The following is a 17,338-nucleotide window of genomic DNA, read 5'->3' as shown; positions in this document are numbered from 1 at the left end:
AACCTTTGCATAAGGTAATTGGCCCAGTAATTCCTTCAGGAAATAGAGATACAAAGGTGATACATAGGGATGACATCTCTAGAGTTGTCTACAAAATAAGAAAACCTCCAAGATGTCTAACAATGTTTATATTCTATATTATCCTTCGGATATACCAAAGGGTAAGTCATACACATCCACTGATGTTTACCAAGTAAATGGTATTCCAAATTCCCCATAAAGAAAATACATTTAAAATAAAAAATAAATTACTTAAAAAGAAAGTTTGTTAAAAGACATGATCGAATACCATGGGAAATCAGTGGACTCAATAAGAAGCTCTGTTGAGAAACTTGGCAATGACATTTTCCCTGTATGTAAAAATGCCCCGGGGGTGGGGGATTTGCCTGGGCCCGGACTGTGACATATTGGGGCAGTGTTTGGCTCTGCTCAGTAACAAACACTTTCTCCCAGCTAGGCCCTCTCCCCGAACTTAAAGAAATAAACTTCCAGCAGCTTTTATTTCTTTACTCTGTATGGGTTCTCAGCTTAAGTACTCTATGTGTATTATCTCATTATTCTTTAAACCACCCTGAAGATGAATATTATGATACCCAATTTTCAGAAAAGGAAATAAGAGAGGTCATTTGCAAACGGTCACAATCAGTGGCAGAGCCGTAGGTGAAACCCGGCTCTTCATACTGGACAAATGGACACTAAGCTACAGTCACTACCACTTGTCAAAAGAAAAAAAAACCACTTCAGCAACTTCAGTCTACCATATCTTAACAAAATCTTTAAAAGCCAGATATAAAAACTAGAAGCTTTAACAGAAAGCATTTTTTAAAATTAACTGAGAATACTGATCAATGAATTGTGCCAGAGTAAAAGTGAAAGCACAGGTCTTCCTGTTCAGTAACTATTTTAAAAGCGCACGTGCTTGGCATTTACAAAGACAAACAATCTACTACTCAATCTTTTGAACTGAGGAAGGAAAACATTCAGAACTTGATTAGTCCTGATTGTGACATGCTGAATCAAACATCCTCTCGAACAGTATCTGCTCTGCATTTACTTTAAATGTTCACCACCAGCTTCAGCAAGAGCAAAGCCAATACTTAGGCTTATTTGAGCGCCAAACATACAGAAACCCTGCTTTCTATTCCAGAATTTTCAGCTACAAACTGTAGCGTAAAAACAGGTTCCGAAAGTATCTCAATATCCTTCTGTCAATGACCACTTACACCAAAGTAATAATGTAAAATTTCTATTACTGTGTCAAAACCAATGAAAACAAACTTAAAGATTAGATGGTGTAAATACACTTATTAATAGAGTGCTTTAACACTACAAAAACAAATGTAAAGAAAAGCATTTGAGCTGTGTGCCTGAGATTTAAACAAAAAAGGACATGAATAACTTCTGTGAGAAATCACTAAACCTGGGCAGGAAGAGATTCTAGTTTACACGACACAACAAACCATTCCAGCTTAAGTAAACTGATTCTTCATTTCCTAAAAAAGAATGCTACAGAATTCAATAGGCCAGGAGGGAGCCAATGCAGCCTTGCTCCCAAGGCAGCCTTTGCTGGGATACACCCACTGCTATGGCTCCTCCTGGACCTTAAGGTTCTAAGGTGCTACCGTTTGAAAAGTTCCAAGTAACCTCTGATCTGCAGGGAAGAGAGACGTGGAAGAGCTCAAACATCCGTACTACGTGAAGTACTCTCAACAGTCCTTTGAAGCCAGGCAGAGCATTGCTCCCACAGAGGGAACCACTTATTCAAAACTGCCACCTAGGAACTGCTATAGAATGTTCTAGGAGATGAGCCCCAAATCTGTATGCATGTCCCCTTTTCCCTTGTAAAGAAAAAAAAAAAGAAGAAAAACAAAAAAAGAAAGACTAATCTGAGTTTAAATGATTTAGAAATTAGGATTTTATGGAGTCCAGGAGGGGACAAGGGAGAAATTTAAAGCAATTCTTCATTTTAATAATAGTGTATCAGAAAGCACCGAAAACCTGTCCTTCAGATTTTCTTAGACACATATAGGGTTTTTATTGCTGATTACAGATTTAAAACTATGAAATGTGCATTGCTTGGCAAATTACACAATTTTTTACTTACTCACATTTCCAATAAAAGCTTAAAGAAACAGACAAAAAATACAAAGGACAAGAGAAGTATGAATGGCAACAGCTTTAAAACAGAAGGATTTAGTAATAGTAAGAAGTCTCCACAGCCAGTGTCCATCAAAAATTTAAAATTATTCAAACCGTGCAAATGCTCGACTCAATGTCATACACTGAACTATTAATACTTGTCCCTTGAAGCTGCAAACTAGAAAAGTCACCCACTTATGTTTATGATCACACAAACCACCTAATTTGCTCAAGGTTCAGCTTAAAGCAACATTTAATATCCTTTACAAGATAGAATTTGTGAAAAGTTCAAAAGGAAAACTTGCTGTTTTAATGCAGCTGTGCTCAGACGTCTACATGATTTCCTGGGAAACCATCTGGGCTTAGCCAATTAGAAAAATGCAGTTCAAAGCAGTGTCACACTGGCTGCCTGAAGGTACCCCTGGAGATACTGGAGCGCTTCTGCATTGAGGCTGGTGCTCACCATTGACGGAACCTACAAGAGAAGGAAACACACTCCAGCTGTTGGAGATCCTGATGCAACAACACAAACCCCATCTTCTATGCAACAGTTGCCACAGCTCTGGAAGGAGCCTCCAGCCATTCATCACTGTCCAAGGGATTCCCAAGAAACTCAACTGCCTTTACTCCTTTTAAGATAGGTAGGTCTGGCTAGGCCCGGTGCCTCACGCCTGTAATCCTAACACTCGGGGAGGCTGAGGCGGGAAGATTGCTTGAGGCCAGGAGTTAGAGAACAGCCTGAGCAAAAGCGAGACTCCGTCTCTACAAAAAATAGGGAAACTAGCTGAGCACAGTAGCCCAAGTACGCCTGCGGACCGAGCTACTTCGGAGGCTGCGGCAGGAGGTTCACTTGAGCTCAGGAGATTGAGGTTGCAGTGAGCTTTGATGATGCCACTGCACTCTATAGGGGGCAATTGTTAGTTGTGAGAGTGGTATTATGGTTAGGTTAAAAAAAGTCATCGTTTAGCAATGGACAATTAAGTACTTATAAGTGAAATATGTCTAAGGGCTTCCTCAATACAAAGGAAAAAAAGAAACGAAACAAAACTGGCAAAATACTGTTAATTATCAAAGCTGGGTACATGAAGGTTTATTATGCTGTTTCAATGTATGTTTGAAATTCTCCATAAAAAACAATCAAAAATATAAATTTTATCAGGTAATATATGATTCTGTAAAAGGTGCTGGCTAAATGCAACTATACAGCCATTTATTAGATTTACGTACACCTTTTATAGAATTATGTATTTCTGAGTATGCTGCAGTTTAAAAAAAAAAAAAAAAAACCAATAGGTTAGGCGTGGCAGCTCACAACTATAATCCTAGCACTTTGGGAGGCCAACATGGGAGGACTGCTTGAACCCAGGAATTTGAGACCAGCCTGTAGTACCAGTTACTTGGGAGGCTGAGGCAGAAGGATCACTGGAGCCCAGAAATTCGAGGCTGTAATGAGCTGTGACTGCACCACTGCATCCCAGCCTGGGCAACAGAGTGAGACCCTGTATCTCTAAAACAAAACCAATAAATGCTACCACATTTTAACAGCAGAAGGATCATTTCAATCTGGAAAATAAATATGCTTCTATTTGAAGGATTTTTTCCCTTTCATCCTTATTCCTAAAATTCATTCACTTAAAATATACTTCTAGTATGTAATAAAAGAAAAAAGAGGGCTTTTAATTAAAGAAAATAAGCTTTGTCTATAACTCAGCAGGATGTAGTTTAATTATGCTGACCAAGGAAAACAGGCAGCAGAACAACTACTATCCTCTTGCCTTCCCAGTAAAGTCTCCATTAATCACAGAGTTCTTTGATAACAGACACTTACCCTTCCTGGACAGGCAGTAGACAATTTGTGAAGTGACTGTGCCAAGTGAATTTTGGGGTTGTTCACCATTTGACCTACAGGATCATGCTCTTTTTTCCCAGCAAATGCCAACTGTGAGAAGGCAGTCTGGTACCCTGGTGTATCTTCTATGTCAATAAAATGCTCTTCATCAGGAATGGTATCATCTTCAGGTAACTCAAAAAGGCCAATAAGAGACTGTAATAAAGGAGTCCTGGATTGGAAGAAAGCAAGAGACATAAGATCAAGAAAATAGTTTGAGCTGGGCAGGGTGGCTCATGCATGTAGTCCCAGCTATTCAGGAGACTGAGGTGGGAGAACTGCTTGACACCAGGAGTTCAAGACCAGCCTGGGCAACATCGTGGGACCCTGTCTGCAAAAATTTAAAAATCAGCCAGGCATGGTGGTGCATACCTCTACTACCAGCTAATCTGGAGGCTCAGGAGGGAGGATTACTTGAGGCCAGGAGTTTGTGGTGATAGAATGAGACCCTGTCCCTTAACAAAAAAAAAGAAAAAAAAAAAAAAGAAAAAAAAAAGAGAATACTTTGAAGATTTACACAAAAGCAGCAAATCCTCCAGGAAACAGACCTTATGCCTATCCAGAAACTGTTCATCAATTCTTTTGGCTACAGTACCCTAAACTTGTCTTTGAGAAACTACTCTATCTCAAGCTGGCTGTGTGACCCAAGCCAAACCAAGGAGATTCAACACTAGAAGAACTATGAGAAAAAATAAACCGCCAGTTGTCAGATCACTTTATGGAAGAGGCTGTCTGAGTGGAACCAAAATAAGGAAAGTGAGGCCCTCCAGACACTGAGTGGAGGCGCCTGGCAGATCTTTTCCTGGCCTATTCAGTTCCTCCCTTCAAAGACTTACGCCAGTTTAGTTGAGCTTCTGTCATAAAACAGTCTTAGACATCACCTAGATCAGACTCTTAAAAGGATCCATGAATCCCCCTAAAAAGTTAAGAACCTGGAAATAAGATCTTTGTAGGCCTAGATGGATCCTTAAGTCCTATCTTGGACCTGACGGTTGCTAGTGGAGAAGCTGAGATCAGAACCTAATTCTTTTGGCCCCCAAGAGAATAAGCTTGATTGGTTCTGCAGTTGTAAGGGAAGGAAGCTATAATTTCTAAGAACATTAGAATGGAATACTTACCATAGCTTGGTATACTCAGTATCCATCATTGGGGGACATTCCGTTAGTAATTTGGTTATGCCAACTGCACAGATCTTTTTCTCTACGTTTCCAGATACTTTCTGAATTTCAGGAATAATGATTTTTTCCAAAACCATTCCAAACATTCTATTAATCAAAGCAAGACAGATCCAGTCAATATTAAATTAGACTACCACTATAAACAGTGAGACATTTAAATGTTATTTACACTCATTGACTCTTTATGAATATAAAAATTTACTAAAGAGAAAGACTGCTGTTGGCCAGGTGCGGTGGCTCACTCCTATAATCCTAGCACTCTGGGAGGCTGAGTTGGGAAGATCCCTTGAACTCAGGAGTTGAAGCCTAGCCTGAGCAAGAGCGAGACCACGTCTCTACTAAAAATAGAAAAATTAGCCGGACATGGTGGTGCATGCCTGTAGTTCCAGCTACTCGGGAGGCTGAGGCAGGAGGGAGGATTCCTTAAGCCCAGTAGTTGGAGGTTGCTGTGAGCTAGGCTGATGCCATGGCACTCTAGCCCGGGCAACAGAGCAAGACTCTCTCTCAACAACAACAAAAAGCCTGCTGTTTTTGGTTAGCTGAGGAGGCCTAGAGATGAAAACGACAAAATACCCCAACAAATCTCTACTCTGTAGCCAACTGCCATCATCTTTTGTGAATAAACACCTCTCATGTTATTGTAAGCCTATGATTAAATAGAATGTTTACAGCTTTTTTTGGTCTTGTATGCGTTTTTAAAAAGTTACTCAAGAAATCCTTGAAAAATTAGAAAACAGAGATAAGCAAGAGCAAGAAGGAAAAGAATCACTTATCCTACCATCCAGCAACAACTAGTTTTAAAATTTTTGGATGATAAACTTCCCAACTTTCTTTGCTTATGTACCTGTAAGTATATAAATGTTAACAGTTATTTAAAAAAATGATTTGGAAAAAAAAAAAAAAAAAAGATTTGGCTAATCATTCTATGTTGTTGCAAACATCCTAGAAGTCTTTCTCAATTCGAAATGATGTAAAATCCTCAGTTTATGTTTCAATAAATACATTCTTTGAAGTGAAAATAGTGGATCAAAGACTCTAGCCATTTTAATGCCCTGGATGGATAAAGAGTACCTATGTTTTGCTCTCTAGAAAGATTATGCCAATTTAGGCTCCCACCTGCAGTGCATAAAACTGATTTCATCACAATCCTGTATTGCCAGAAATCATATTTTTTGGTTTACTTTTCAGGTTAATTCATCTTTTAGTCAATCTAGAATTTTTCAGAAATAATTCAGGTACAGGGATCTAACTGTCCCCAAATAATCTGTTCCCCCTAGAGTTGTATTCTATCATTTCTTTGTAATCCCCTTCCATTTCCTTACTAATGGGAATACCTACTAATTACACTCTTTGTATATATACATATCAGGTAAGTCAAAAGCAAATTTTTACTTGGCCCCAAACATTTCTTACTTTAAAAATCATGCTGTTGGCTTTAATAAAGGCAGGCTCCTGGAGTTCCTCACCATCTAACACAACAAAGAACACTGGCTGTGGTGGAGAGTGTCAGAGGGTGGAGTAACTTTGGGAATTAGGAAAATGATTATGGGATTTTTTCCTTTACAACCCAACACCTAAGAATATTTTCAAAATGATAGATACTATCCATGCACCAAGAACTACAAAATTATCTATAAGACAGAGATACTGGTTTACACTAAAAAATGCCAAATCATTTTCTTCGTTTTAAAAATAAAATGTAGTAAAAACTTACTTTGGTTGTATACCATCGAATATTTCTTGTAGTGCTAGTGCACCATATTTTATGCAATACAAATTAATAAAGACTAAGAAACCTGTGGAAAGAAGAGGCAGAATGTCAATACAGAGTCGTCACTGCACTAAACCGATAATTTAGTGGCAGTCTGCCAAATATGACCTGTGCATAATCAATAAAACCCGATGACCAACTCTGGCATCAATACTTGCCTTCTAATACAACTTAACGTATAAAATTTTTGTCTTTATATTATAGACCTTTACATGCAGTCTTTTCTCTGATTTCTATTTCTTTATAGTATCATTTCTATTGAAAAAATGTTTTGGTATCTAACATAAAGCAACCTTTGAAACACAATACAATTGAAACTAATTTAATTTTTGGAGAACACAAACATCTTAAAATATTTTCAATATAAAGTTTAAAACTGATAAAAGGTTTATCTGCAACCACGAAGTATAATTAGTTTTAGCTAGTTTCCTTCATTATTTCTATAGAACACCCAAATGATTTTTACTTACTCTTGATAAACTTTGTTGTTTTGGAATTCTGAAGTCTTTGGAATAGTAGAATGAAGATTTGTTTCCTATATTGGTCAACCGATTCACTAAAGAATTCAATAAAAGCAACAATGTAAATTCAGCATTTTTCTGAGTACCCAACAAATTTTTTGATTAAATGCACAATGAGATTATAGTCATACTCACGGAGGCATATGCTCTATTATACTGTTGAGAAGATAAAAACCTTGGTGGTCATTTGCTTTAGATGCAATCAGCTTTTGAAAGACTCCTAGTAACCCAGGCTGTAACAAATTAGATCAAATAAAAGGCAGTTAACACAGAGGCCAGGATTAATTATTCTAAAAGTTAAACAGGAGATATATATCTTGAAAAGGAGGTCATGTTGTAAGAATCTAATTATCCTTTTCTCATAAGTTTTTTACTTCTGAAACATAGGGGAAAAAAACCCACCACAATAAGTCATTAAACTTCTCGAAATCAACTTATTTGACTCCTGTAAAAAAAATTTCCACTTAAAGGATATCTCATTTATTTCTTTTTTTGAGACAGAGTCTTGCTCTGTTGTCTGGGCTAGAGTGCAATGGCATCATTGTAGCTCACAGCAATCTCAAACTCCTGGGGCTCAAGTGATCTTCCTGCCTCAGCCTCTAGAGTAGCCGGGACTACAGGCTTGTGCCAAGATGCCCGGCTAATTTTCTCTATTTTTAGTAGAGATGGGGTCTCACTCTTGCTCAGGGTGGTCTAGAACTCCTGACCTCAAGTGATCCTCCCGCCTGGGCCTCCCAGAGTGTTAGGATTTCAGGCGTGAGCCACCACACCTGGCCAAGATTACCTAATTCTAATAAAACATATCTTAAAATTTTCTAATTATTTCCCTTGTTATTAAATTATTTTAAATAATTTTTTTCCTTTTTTTCTCCTCCCACCCCTTCCTCTAAATAAAGAAATTTTTTAAACCTGCCATCCCTAGTTTTTCCAAGCTACTTTAGCAAATTATAGTTACATCAAAAGAAATCTGACTCACAATTTTGTCAGCTGCAGCACTTGCTATTGTATTTGAACCGCGTTCTAAGAATGCTTGGAGAAGCCTCACTAGAGCAGGAATATTTCCTGTTCTTTCCCAAAGCACTGGCTGAAGGAGATGAGGAAATAAGGCCATATAGGAAGACGGGATATCATTTTTGTGTGTTTCCAGAAGCAAAGACATCACTTGAAAGACGTATGGAATAAATTCTGTTGATAAAAGTAAAAACAGAGCTGTCAGCTTCAGAAGGAATGGCTCTGATATAAAAGGCACATATCTCTTAGGCAGGTTGCATTTTATAACCACCTTAATTTCATCCCATTACCAAAGAAAATAATTTCCTTTAACCTACCTTGTACATCATTTTGTAAAATTTCAGTAAATGCCAAAAACAAAGCCTCCTCAAAATTTACAACAGCAGCAGGGTTAGCTTTGCAAGTTATTCTTATGGATAAACATATTGCTTCAAACATGTAGTGATTAAAATGAGGTTTGCTTGGGTTCTGAAATTATAAAAAAAAAAACCTAATTACTCAAATAATCCAAGTGACTATCATCTAAAACAAAACACACCTAACTTTTCTAAAACACATTTAAAATAGATGCCACCTATTTTTTAAAAACATTAAGAAAAAAAATAGCAATTACACTAAACTAGTGCTTGTTTATTTGGATTTTCTTAAATGGCCCAAAGTCTTACAGCACAATGTAGCCCAACGCTCTTACCCAGAACTCAGGTGAAAAATGATCACTCTGTTCTCTAAAGTCCCTGCAATACTTCCTATGAATTTATCTTGTTTTCATAGACAAGAATAGCATCTAAAAAGGAATTCTGTCTACCTTATACTGATTTTCTAAAACTTGATATTTAAATATGAATCAAAGTATCTAAAATTTTTGATCAAAGAGTGAACTTTATTTTTGAAAAATGAAAGGAAGGAAGAAGACACACAAAGGATTGTAATCATCATTTTTTAAGTCCAAATAGCCTCTTTTTTTTCTTTAAGAGACAGGGTCTGGTTCTGTCATCCAGGCTGGAGTACAGTGGCATGAACATAGCTCACGCACGACAACCTCCAACTCCCAGGCTCAAGTGATCCTCCTGTCTCAACCTCCCGAGTAGCCAGGACTACAGGCAAACATCCCCATGCCTGTCTAATTTTTATGGGTGTGTAGACGTGGGGTCTCACTGTGTTTCCCAGGCTGGTCTTGAACTCCTGAGCTCAAATGATCCTCCTGCCTCGGCCTCCCAAGTGCTGGGATTAAAGGCATGAACCACTGTACCTGGCCCAAATAGCCTCTTTTATATTCATTTAGTGCAAAGCCTACTTTCTACATCTAAGATAATTTTGGATCATCTGCACTTTCTTAATTTTCTACAATGAATACAATGAACATGTTGCCTTTCGTAATGAGAATAAAAACACATTAAAGCTTCTGAGCCTATACTTAAAGGTGACTGCTGTTATGTCTCCAATCTAACTTGAACCCATGCTTTTAGCAAAGTACATTAACTGATGGTCAGAGAGAATTCATCGACCTTCTCCGAAGCCTCACCCAGTGCCAGAGTTCGGAGGCCAAAACAGTTTGGAGCAAAAAGGCAACCCCACTTTCAAAATTGGCTCTGTTACCTTACTGACAGCTAATAGTTTCTGTGTGAGCTGAGTGATGAGAGTAGCAATGTAGGGGATTATGGCTTCTTGTAGGAGGGAAAAACTTCTCATGATTGCTGTAAAATATGAAAAAGCAAAAACAGAGTTCAGTTAAACTTCGGCAAAAAATTAGAGGGTAAAAAAGCCTAGTAATTCATCAACTAAAATTTTAAGACACTTAAGACAACCCCCGATAGCTCTCTACATTTAAAAATAACCTAAATTTTCCTTCATTTTAAAATTAGGACAAGAGTTGGCAACAAAATTTAGCTTGGAAATATTGGGTATTTCTAAAAGGCCCAAAGCTTAAAAAAATAATTAGAGCAAATAAAAAGGCAAACAAAGAGGAGGAAGAAACAGTGAATTGACAGAAGCAGAGCAGCCGTGCGTGAGAGACAACAGTCTGGGGTCTCTTTCACTTAGAAATCAGTGGCAGAAAATGGAAACGTGATCTCAGCCTACAGGAAACTGAAATAGAAGGCCACCTACCCATCTCCTTCAAAAAGAGATTAGCAGCCTAAGAAAATTCTAAATATACACATAAAGCCAGAGTCCATACTGCAAAAATATTGCTCATTAATAGATGCCTAAAAATATATAGCATGGGAGACAAATAAATTTGTAAGTTAAAATGTATGACACCTCTCTTCCCACAATAATATTTCTAAAATACATGTTTACTAAGCAGAGTACCTACTATATGCTAGGTATAATAGATAGAAAATTATCTACTCTTGCCTCCTAAACTTTGCACCTGTTTCTTCCACCTGAGCCAAAGACTCATTCACCCTTCAACAAACTGCTACCTATCCTTCACATCTCAGCTTAGACGTCACTTCCTAGAGAAAGCCATTTCCTGACCTGGGTTAAGATGGTAGGAAGATGGATTAGTGCCCTTCGTCTGGGCTGCCACAGAATCCTTCCGTTCACTTATACAATAGTATTTATTGACCAAGTATTACATATTGTGTGCTCTTAAATATCCTAGGAACACATTAATGAAGACCAGTGACCAGTTAGCTGCTCTTACAGAAGTCAACATTAAGCAACAGTAACTACATATCATTGTTGGGAGAATTAGTATTGAAAACATACACAAATGCACACCTAGACACATATATACACACCGATATACCTCAGAATTCCTGACCCAGGTTTGAATGATCAGGGAGTTTATTTGAAAAGTGTTTCTCATGACCCAGACACTGTGCTAGGCTTTTGGGATACAACAGCGAAAAAAGACTGAGATTGTCCTAAAGCTAGAGCCAGCACCAGGACATCCTCCTAATCCTAATGCAGCACCCAGCAGATGGTTACAGCTACCTATGTCCTTGCTTGGCAGGATGTATAAAGACATGGTCTGTGTGGAGTCTACCATGGGTACCCATGTTTCACCAAGACCTTGCCGAGCATGTAGTCAATAAATGTTGCATGGTCTGACCTCTGCCCTAAAGAAATTCAATTTAGAAAAAGGAAAAGGGGGTCTTACTACGTTTTCTATAACAAGAGGTTCTGTATCAAATTAAGGTAAAAATTTTCTGAAAACAGTTAATAGTAAACAAAGTAATATTTTCCATTTTTAAAAATATCTAAACCTACCTATTTCTTGGCAAACATTAGCTGGTTCATAGACTACACAACCTGAAGTATAACTCAGAATGCTTACCCTTGTAATCTGAAATTAGATACTTAAGTCTGTATACCAGGGAAACGGCCTACCTTTCATAATATATTCATTTTCTGAAGAGCCAGGAAGTGTGAGAGCTTTGAAAAGGTTTGTTAGCAGAATCTCAACAAACGGTGCGATTTCTGCAGCTGTAAAGCTATAGATGAAAAAACAGCTTTCAGTCACTACCAACTCTGGAGCGTAGTCACTGTGGACTCCCTTGGCAACTACTAAATCACACTTCTCAGCACAAAATTGAGCAATCTCCCACCACTAATAATTGATAGCTTAGGAAAACAATTTTGTACATATGCTCATGTTAAGCTCCTAAGAAGGCAAATCTGGGACCAGACACAATTGAACCAGAAAAAAACCCAGGAACACTCAACATCTAAAGTTGCAACAGTCATACCTGGTTCATATCTATCACCATCAAGAACAGAATTTAGAGTCTCAAGGGTTCCAGTCATCTATTTTTCTTGGAGGTGCAGCAGATTCAAACTGTTCACTGCATGAATTCTGGGCCTGAAGACGGGTACTGCCTTGACTCTACTACAGAGGACGTTGTTTCAACCCTTAATTGGCCACTGAGAATATCTGTCCTTCAAGTTGTTGACGAAGTAAAGAACCTAGAACTGTTTTCCATCTCTTACCCAAAGCTCAGTTTCAAGAAATAACACTGTTGAAGAATGGCCTGAAAGACACGCAGACCGTGTATTCCTCTACATCCTCGGATCAGGCCAGAGGAGCTACCTTCTTGGCCTCTAGAGAATTACTTTCACTAAGCTGTGTTATATCTCAGAACTAAGTGAGATTACAAAAACAGCCACATGAAAATAACTGTTACATGATTTTGCTGAGAACACTGTTACTACACAGTAATTCCTTTAATGAAGACTCGTTGTTTTAATTTTAATGTCATGGATATTGTGAAAATTTTAATTCCCCAAGTCTCCCATTTGTCTTGGCTGCTAGGAGATTCCAAATAAAATTTGGGGTTTAACTAATATACAGGATCCTCTGACACACGTTTCTATTTATTAACTGTATCTCAGTTATTTTCCTTTGCTCTAATTTAGTCAATATTTAATTTTATTATCATAGTTTATCTATTTTGGTAAATCCTTTTGGAATGAGATGGTATATTTGAATAAAGAGTACATATTTGTTTTCCTAACAACTAATGAAATTAAGAAAACACTCAGAGGTATCTTTGACCAGTACAGTACAGTCCCCAACCCAAGCTAAGAAGTATAAACTGCTTAGACTCAAATACTTACAGAGTGGCGTTGTTAGGCCCTCTCATAGTAAAGAGCCTTTCGAGAGCATGTGCTGCGTAAGTGTGAACGACAATACTTTCCGCTTGAAGATGATTAATCAAGAGAGGAATAGAGACTATAAGATGCTCTTTTGGTACCTGAAAAACACAACAATACACATGCTCTAAATCCAATAATGCCACATTTGAGTAAAAGACAACTGGAAGAGAAGGGCTTGCTGATTTTAAAAAGTTTGCTTTCTTCAGCTCTGTTATAATGAAAAAAGATAGTGTTGTAAAAGAAAAACTTCTACCTCCACATAATGGTTCAATTTTCATTCATTTTTCCAATTCTTTTTTTGAGCACAAAACTATGAGGGTAAAATCTTGCGGATAAAAGAACACACCATACAGTAGTATCATGGAGAAGCAGATAAGGTTTCATGAATCTTAAGAGCTATACTTTTTCACTAGCAGGCATTTCTTATAAAAAGTCATTTAACCTCTTTGTGCCTCATTTTCTTTCCTCCTCCCCCCAAAACAAGAATAATTTTCATTAAAAATCACTAATAGGCTGGGTGTGGTGCTCACACCCATAATCCCAACACTTTGGGAGCCCGAGGAAAGAAGATCATTTGAGGCCAGGAGTTTGAGATCAGCCTAAGTAACATAGCAAGACCCCATCTACACAAAAAGAAAAATAATTAGCTGGGCATGGTGACACACACCCATAGTCCTAGTTACTAGAGAGGCTGAAGAGGGAGGACAGCTTAAGCCTAGGAGTTTGAGGTTACAGTGAGCTATCATCGCACCACTGCACTCCAGCCTGGGTGACAGATCAAGACCCTGTCTCTAAAAAAAGAAAAAACACCCTCTAAATTGGGAACACCAATTAGTCTTTAAAATAGAAAAGCCTGGCTGGGCTGCATAGTAACATTGGTAAATACCTGCCAAAGACATCAAAATCATAAATCAAGAAATTAAAGAATCATCCATAGGAAATAAACTGTGGCATATTCTTATAATGGAAAGCTACACAGCTAATAAAAAATGAACTATAACTTCATCTAATAAAATGAATAACTCTCAAAATGATGTTAAGCACAAAAAAAGCATGATGTACAGACTGATACCTATAGTATGATCGTACTTGCACAAATACAAATTTAAAACCTACAGATTACTGTAGAATTTTTGTAAAAACATACGTATGTAATGAAAGCATAATAAAGCACTTACATGAGTATGAAACACACTGAATTCATAATAGTAACACCTTCCTGGGAGAAAGGGAGTGGGCAGGGAGCGCCAGGGTATCTCCAGTGTATATGTATGTATGTTTAAGTAAATATGGCTTGGAGTTAAGATTTGTGAGGTTTATTTAGTATTCATTATATTATTCTCTTTTCTTCTTCTTCTTTCTTTTTTTGAGACAAGGTCTCACTATATTGCCCAGGCTTGTCAGGAACTCCTCAGTTTGAGCAATCCCCCTGCCTCAACCTCCCCCACAGCTGGGACTATAAGAGCATGCCAACATGCCCAGCTCATTTTTATTTTTTCATTTTTTCAGAGAAGGGGGTGTTTTCTTGCTTCTGTGTTTAAAACATTTGGTAAGATGGCAGCATTGTTATTGGGCAGAGGTTTCACAGGAATAAGACCCAGCAAAACTGTATGTGTATTTGCCCTTAAGCTAGCAATCCTATTTTTAAGAATATATCCCAAGGTTATAATGGCAAAAACGTTAAGTGACATATATACAAGGCTATTAAAGGCAATATTGTTTAAAACAGTGAAAGACAGAAAACACCCAAAATATCTATGGGGAACAGTTTGTCTAAACCACGGAAAAGCCACATAATGGAATACTGTGCAGCTATAAAATAAAAATGAGGACAATCTGTACATACCACTATGGAATGATTCCAAGATTGTTTAAGTGAAAAAAGCAAGGTACAGTAAGACAAACATATAGACCAATGACAGAATAGAAAGCCCAGAAATAAACCCTTGCATATATAGTCCAATGATTTTTGACAAGGGTGCTAAGACTATCTAGCAGGGAAAGAACAGTCTTTTAAACAAATGGTGCTGGGAAAACTGGATATCCAGATGCAAATTAAGAGTTGGACATCTTAGCTAACACCACATACAAAAATTAGCTCGAAATGGATCAAAGACCCAAAGGGTAAGACCTAACATTATAAAACTGTAGGAAAAAATAGGGCAAAAGCTTTGCAATATTGGATTTAGTAATGATTTCTTGCCTAGGACATCAATTTTCTGTTGCATAGCCAACAGAAGGAAAAAAAGACAAAGTAAACTTCATGAAAATTAAAAATTTTATCAATAAAAGGACAAGCCATAGAATGGAAGAAAACATTTATAAATCATATATCTGATAAGGTATTAATATTCAGAATCTATAGAGAAATTCTAAACTCACCACAAAAAAACACAACCGATTCAAAAATGGGCAAGACTTGAATAGACATTTCTCCAAAGAAAATATATAAATGCCCAATGAGCATAGGAAAAGATGCTTAACATCACCAATCATCTGAAATATGCAAATCAAAACTATGGGACACCACCTCACTCCTACTAGGGATGGCTACTGTAAAAAAAAAAAAAAAAGCATTGGTGAGGATGCAGAGAAGCCGGAACCCTTGTGCACTGTTGGTGGGTAAGTAAAATGGTACAGTTGCTGTGATAAACATTAATGGCAGTTCCTCAAAAAATGAAAAATAGAATTACCATATGATGCAACAATTCCACTTCTAAGTGTATACCCAGAAGAATTGAAAGCAGAGTCTCACAGAGATTTGCATAGCCACATACACAGCATTATCACAATAGCTAAAATGTGGAAACAAACCCAAATGTCTATCCAAAGATGGTTCAATAAGCAAAATGTGATAAAGACAAACAATGGAATGTTGTTCGGTCTCAAAAAGGAAATCCTGAAATACGCAATATTGATGAACCTTGAGGACAATATTCTATGTGAAATAAGCCAGTCATAAAAAGGTGAATACTGTATGATTCCACTTACACGAGATACTCAGAGGGTAATCAAAATCACAGAGACACAAAGTAGAATGGTGGTTGCCAGGGGCTGGGCAGAAAAGGAATAAGGAATTATTGTTTAATGAGCATGTAATTTCATTTTTACAAGATGAAGAGTTCTAGAGATGGTGGTGACGGTTGTACAATATTATGAATGTATTTAACACTAATGAGCAGTACACTTTAAAATGCTTAAGATGGTGAACTTTATATGTATTTTACCATAATTTCTTAAAAATGGGAAAAAAAAGCAAGGTTCAAAACTGTATAGTATGCTCTCTTCCGCGTGTAAGGGGAAAATACAAATATATATAGAACAGTTATTAGTTCTATGGACAAAAATAAGTAATAAAAAATAAACCAAAACTCAATTAAAAATTCAGGGAGAGGAAGGAACAGGGATGAAAACCAGACCTTTCTGAATGTACCTTGGCTTTCTTACTGTTTGACTCTGGAGGCATGTAAAACAACCCCTCTTATGCACCCCCCAAAACCAAAATCCCTAGAAGCAAATGAAGCTGTTTATCAAAGTAGGGGCAAAAATGCACAGAGAGTAATTTCATGTTACTTTAAGCATGGTATTTTTTGACTACATGTACCTAACTGTATAATATCCTAAGGATATAAACACCACAAAGAAATCAAACTGCATTCAGTAGTCTTTAGTAAGAATATTAGCATTGTGATTTTGAAACTATTTACATACATCTAAGGCAAATAAGTAATTACAGATAACAATTATAACACAAAAAAATAAAATCCTTATAACATTAAATTTAAATTGGGAACTATTTTTACGTCCTTCTAAATCTTATGTAATTCTTGGTTCTCCCTTATGTGAAAAAGCCTAAACCAATGAGAACTCATTAAGAACATCCCTAGTACCCAGATGATGGTCTTTAAATAACATTTCACATCTTTGAGAGGTCATCAATTCAGGTCTGAGACAGGAAATGTACAAGATGAACCTGGAACATCTTGTCAGGTGTAAGAGGAGGGAAGCTAACAAAGGCTACTTTCTGTCAAGAGGACATAGGAACCTACATAATAAGGAGCCTCTTGTCCAAAGATGAACAACTAACTAGAGCATCAAAAAACCTCTCATTTGTCTTCTGGAGGTTGCTAAGGCACTAACTCATTACTCTGGAAATTGATAAAGGTGGAAAACCCCCCACAGATATTTATCCTATTTTTCCCGTATAAACCAGTAATTAAATGATCTA

The 17,338-nt window shown here is 37.3% G+C and overlaps 1 protein-coding gene across 1 annotated transcript in view; it reads right to left on the bottom strand.

Moving 5' to 3' along the window:
- Positions 1–2,368: 2,368 nt before the first annotated feature.
- The window catches only part of CSE1L (CSE1 chromosome segregation 1-like (yeast)), a 42,541-nt gene continuing 27,571 nt past the window's right edge, over positions 2,369–17,338 (bottom strand). The window contains exons 12-22 of the mRNA XM_012654701.1: positions 13,072–13,146; positions 11,845–11,948; positions 10,105–10,202; positions 8,826–8,976; positions 8,474–8,682; positions 7,633–7,730; positions 7,447–7,532; positions 6,920–7,001; positions 5,146–5,292; positions 3,968–4,199; positions 2,369–2,614 (exon numbers count right to left, since the gene is read on the bottom strand). Of these exons, the coding sequence (XP_012510155.1) occupies positions 2,525–2,614; positions 3,968–4,199; positions 5,146–5,292; positions 6,920–7,001; positions 7,447–7,532; positions 7,633–7,730; positions 8,474–8,682; positions 8,826–8,976; positions 10,105–10,202; positions 11,845–11,948; positions 13,072–13,146 (1,372 nt within the window). The 3' untranslated portion in view covers positions 2,369–2,524. The remainder of the gene's footprint in view (positions 2,615–3,967; positions 4,200–5,145; positions 5,293–6,919; positions 7,002–7,446; positions 7,533–7,632; positions 7,731–8,473; positions 8,683–8,825; positions 8,977–10,104; positions 10,203–11,844; positions 11,949–13,071; positions 13,147–17,338) is intronic.

Source organism: Propithecus coquereli, unplaced genomic scaffold (assembly GCF_000956105.1).
Source record: "Propithecus coquereli isolate 6110/MARCELLA unplaced genomic scaffold, Pcoq_1.0 Scaffold444, whole genome shotgun sequence".
In the NCBI taxonomy this organism is placed as follows: Eukaryota; Metazoa; Chordata; class Mammalia; order Primates; family Indriidae; genus Propithecus; species Propithecus coquereli.
This window is presented reverse-complemented; position numbering and strand designations above follow the sequence as displayed.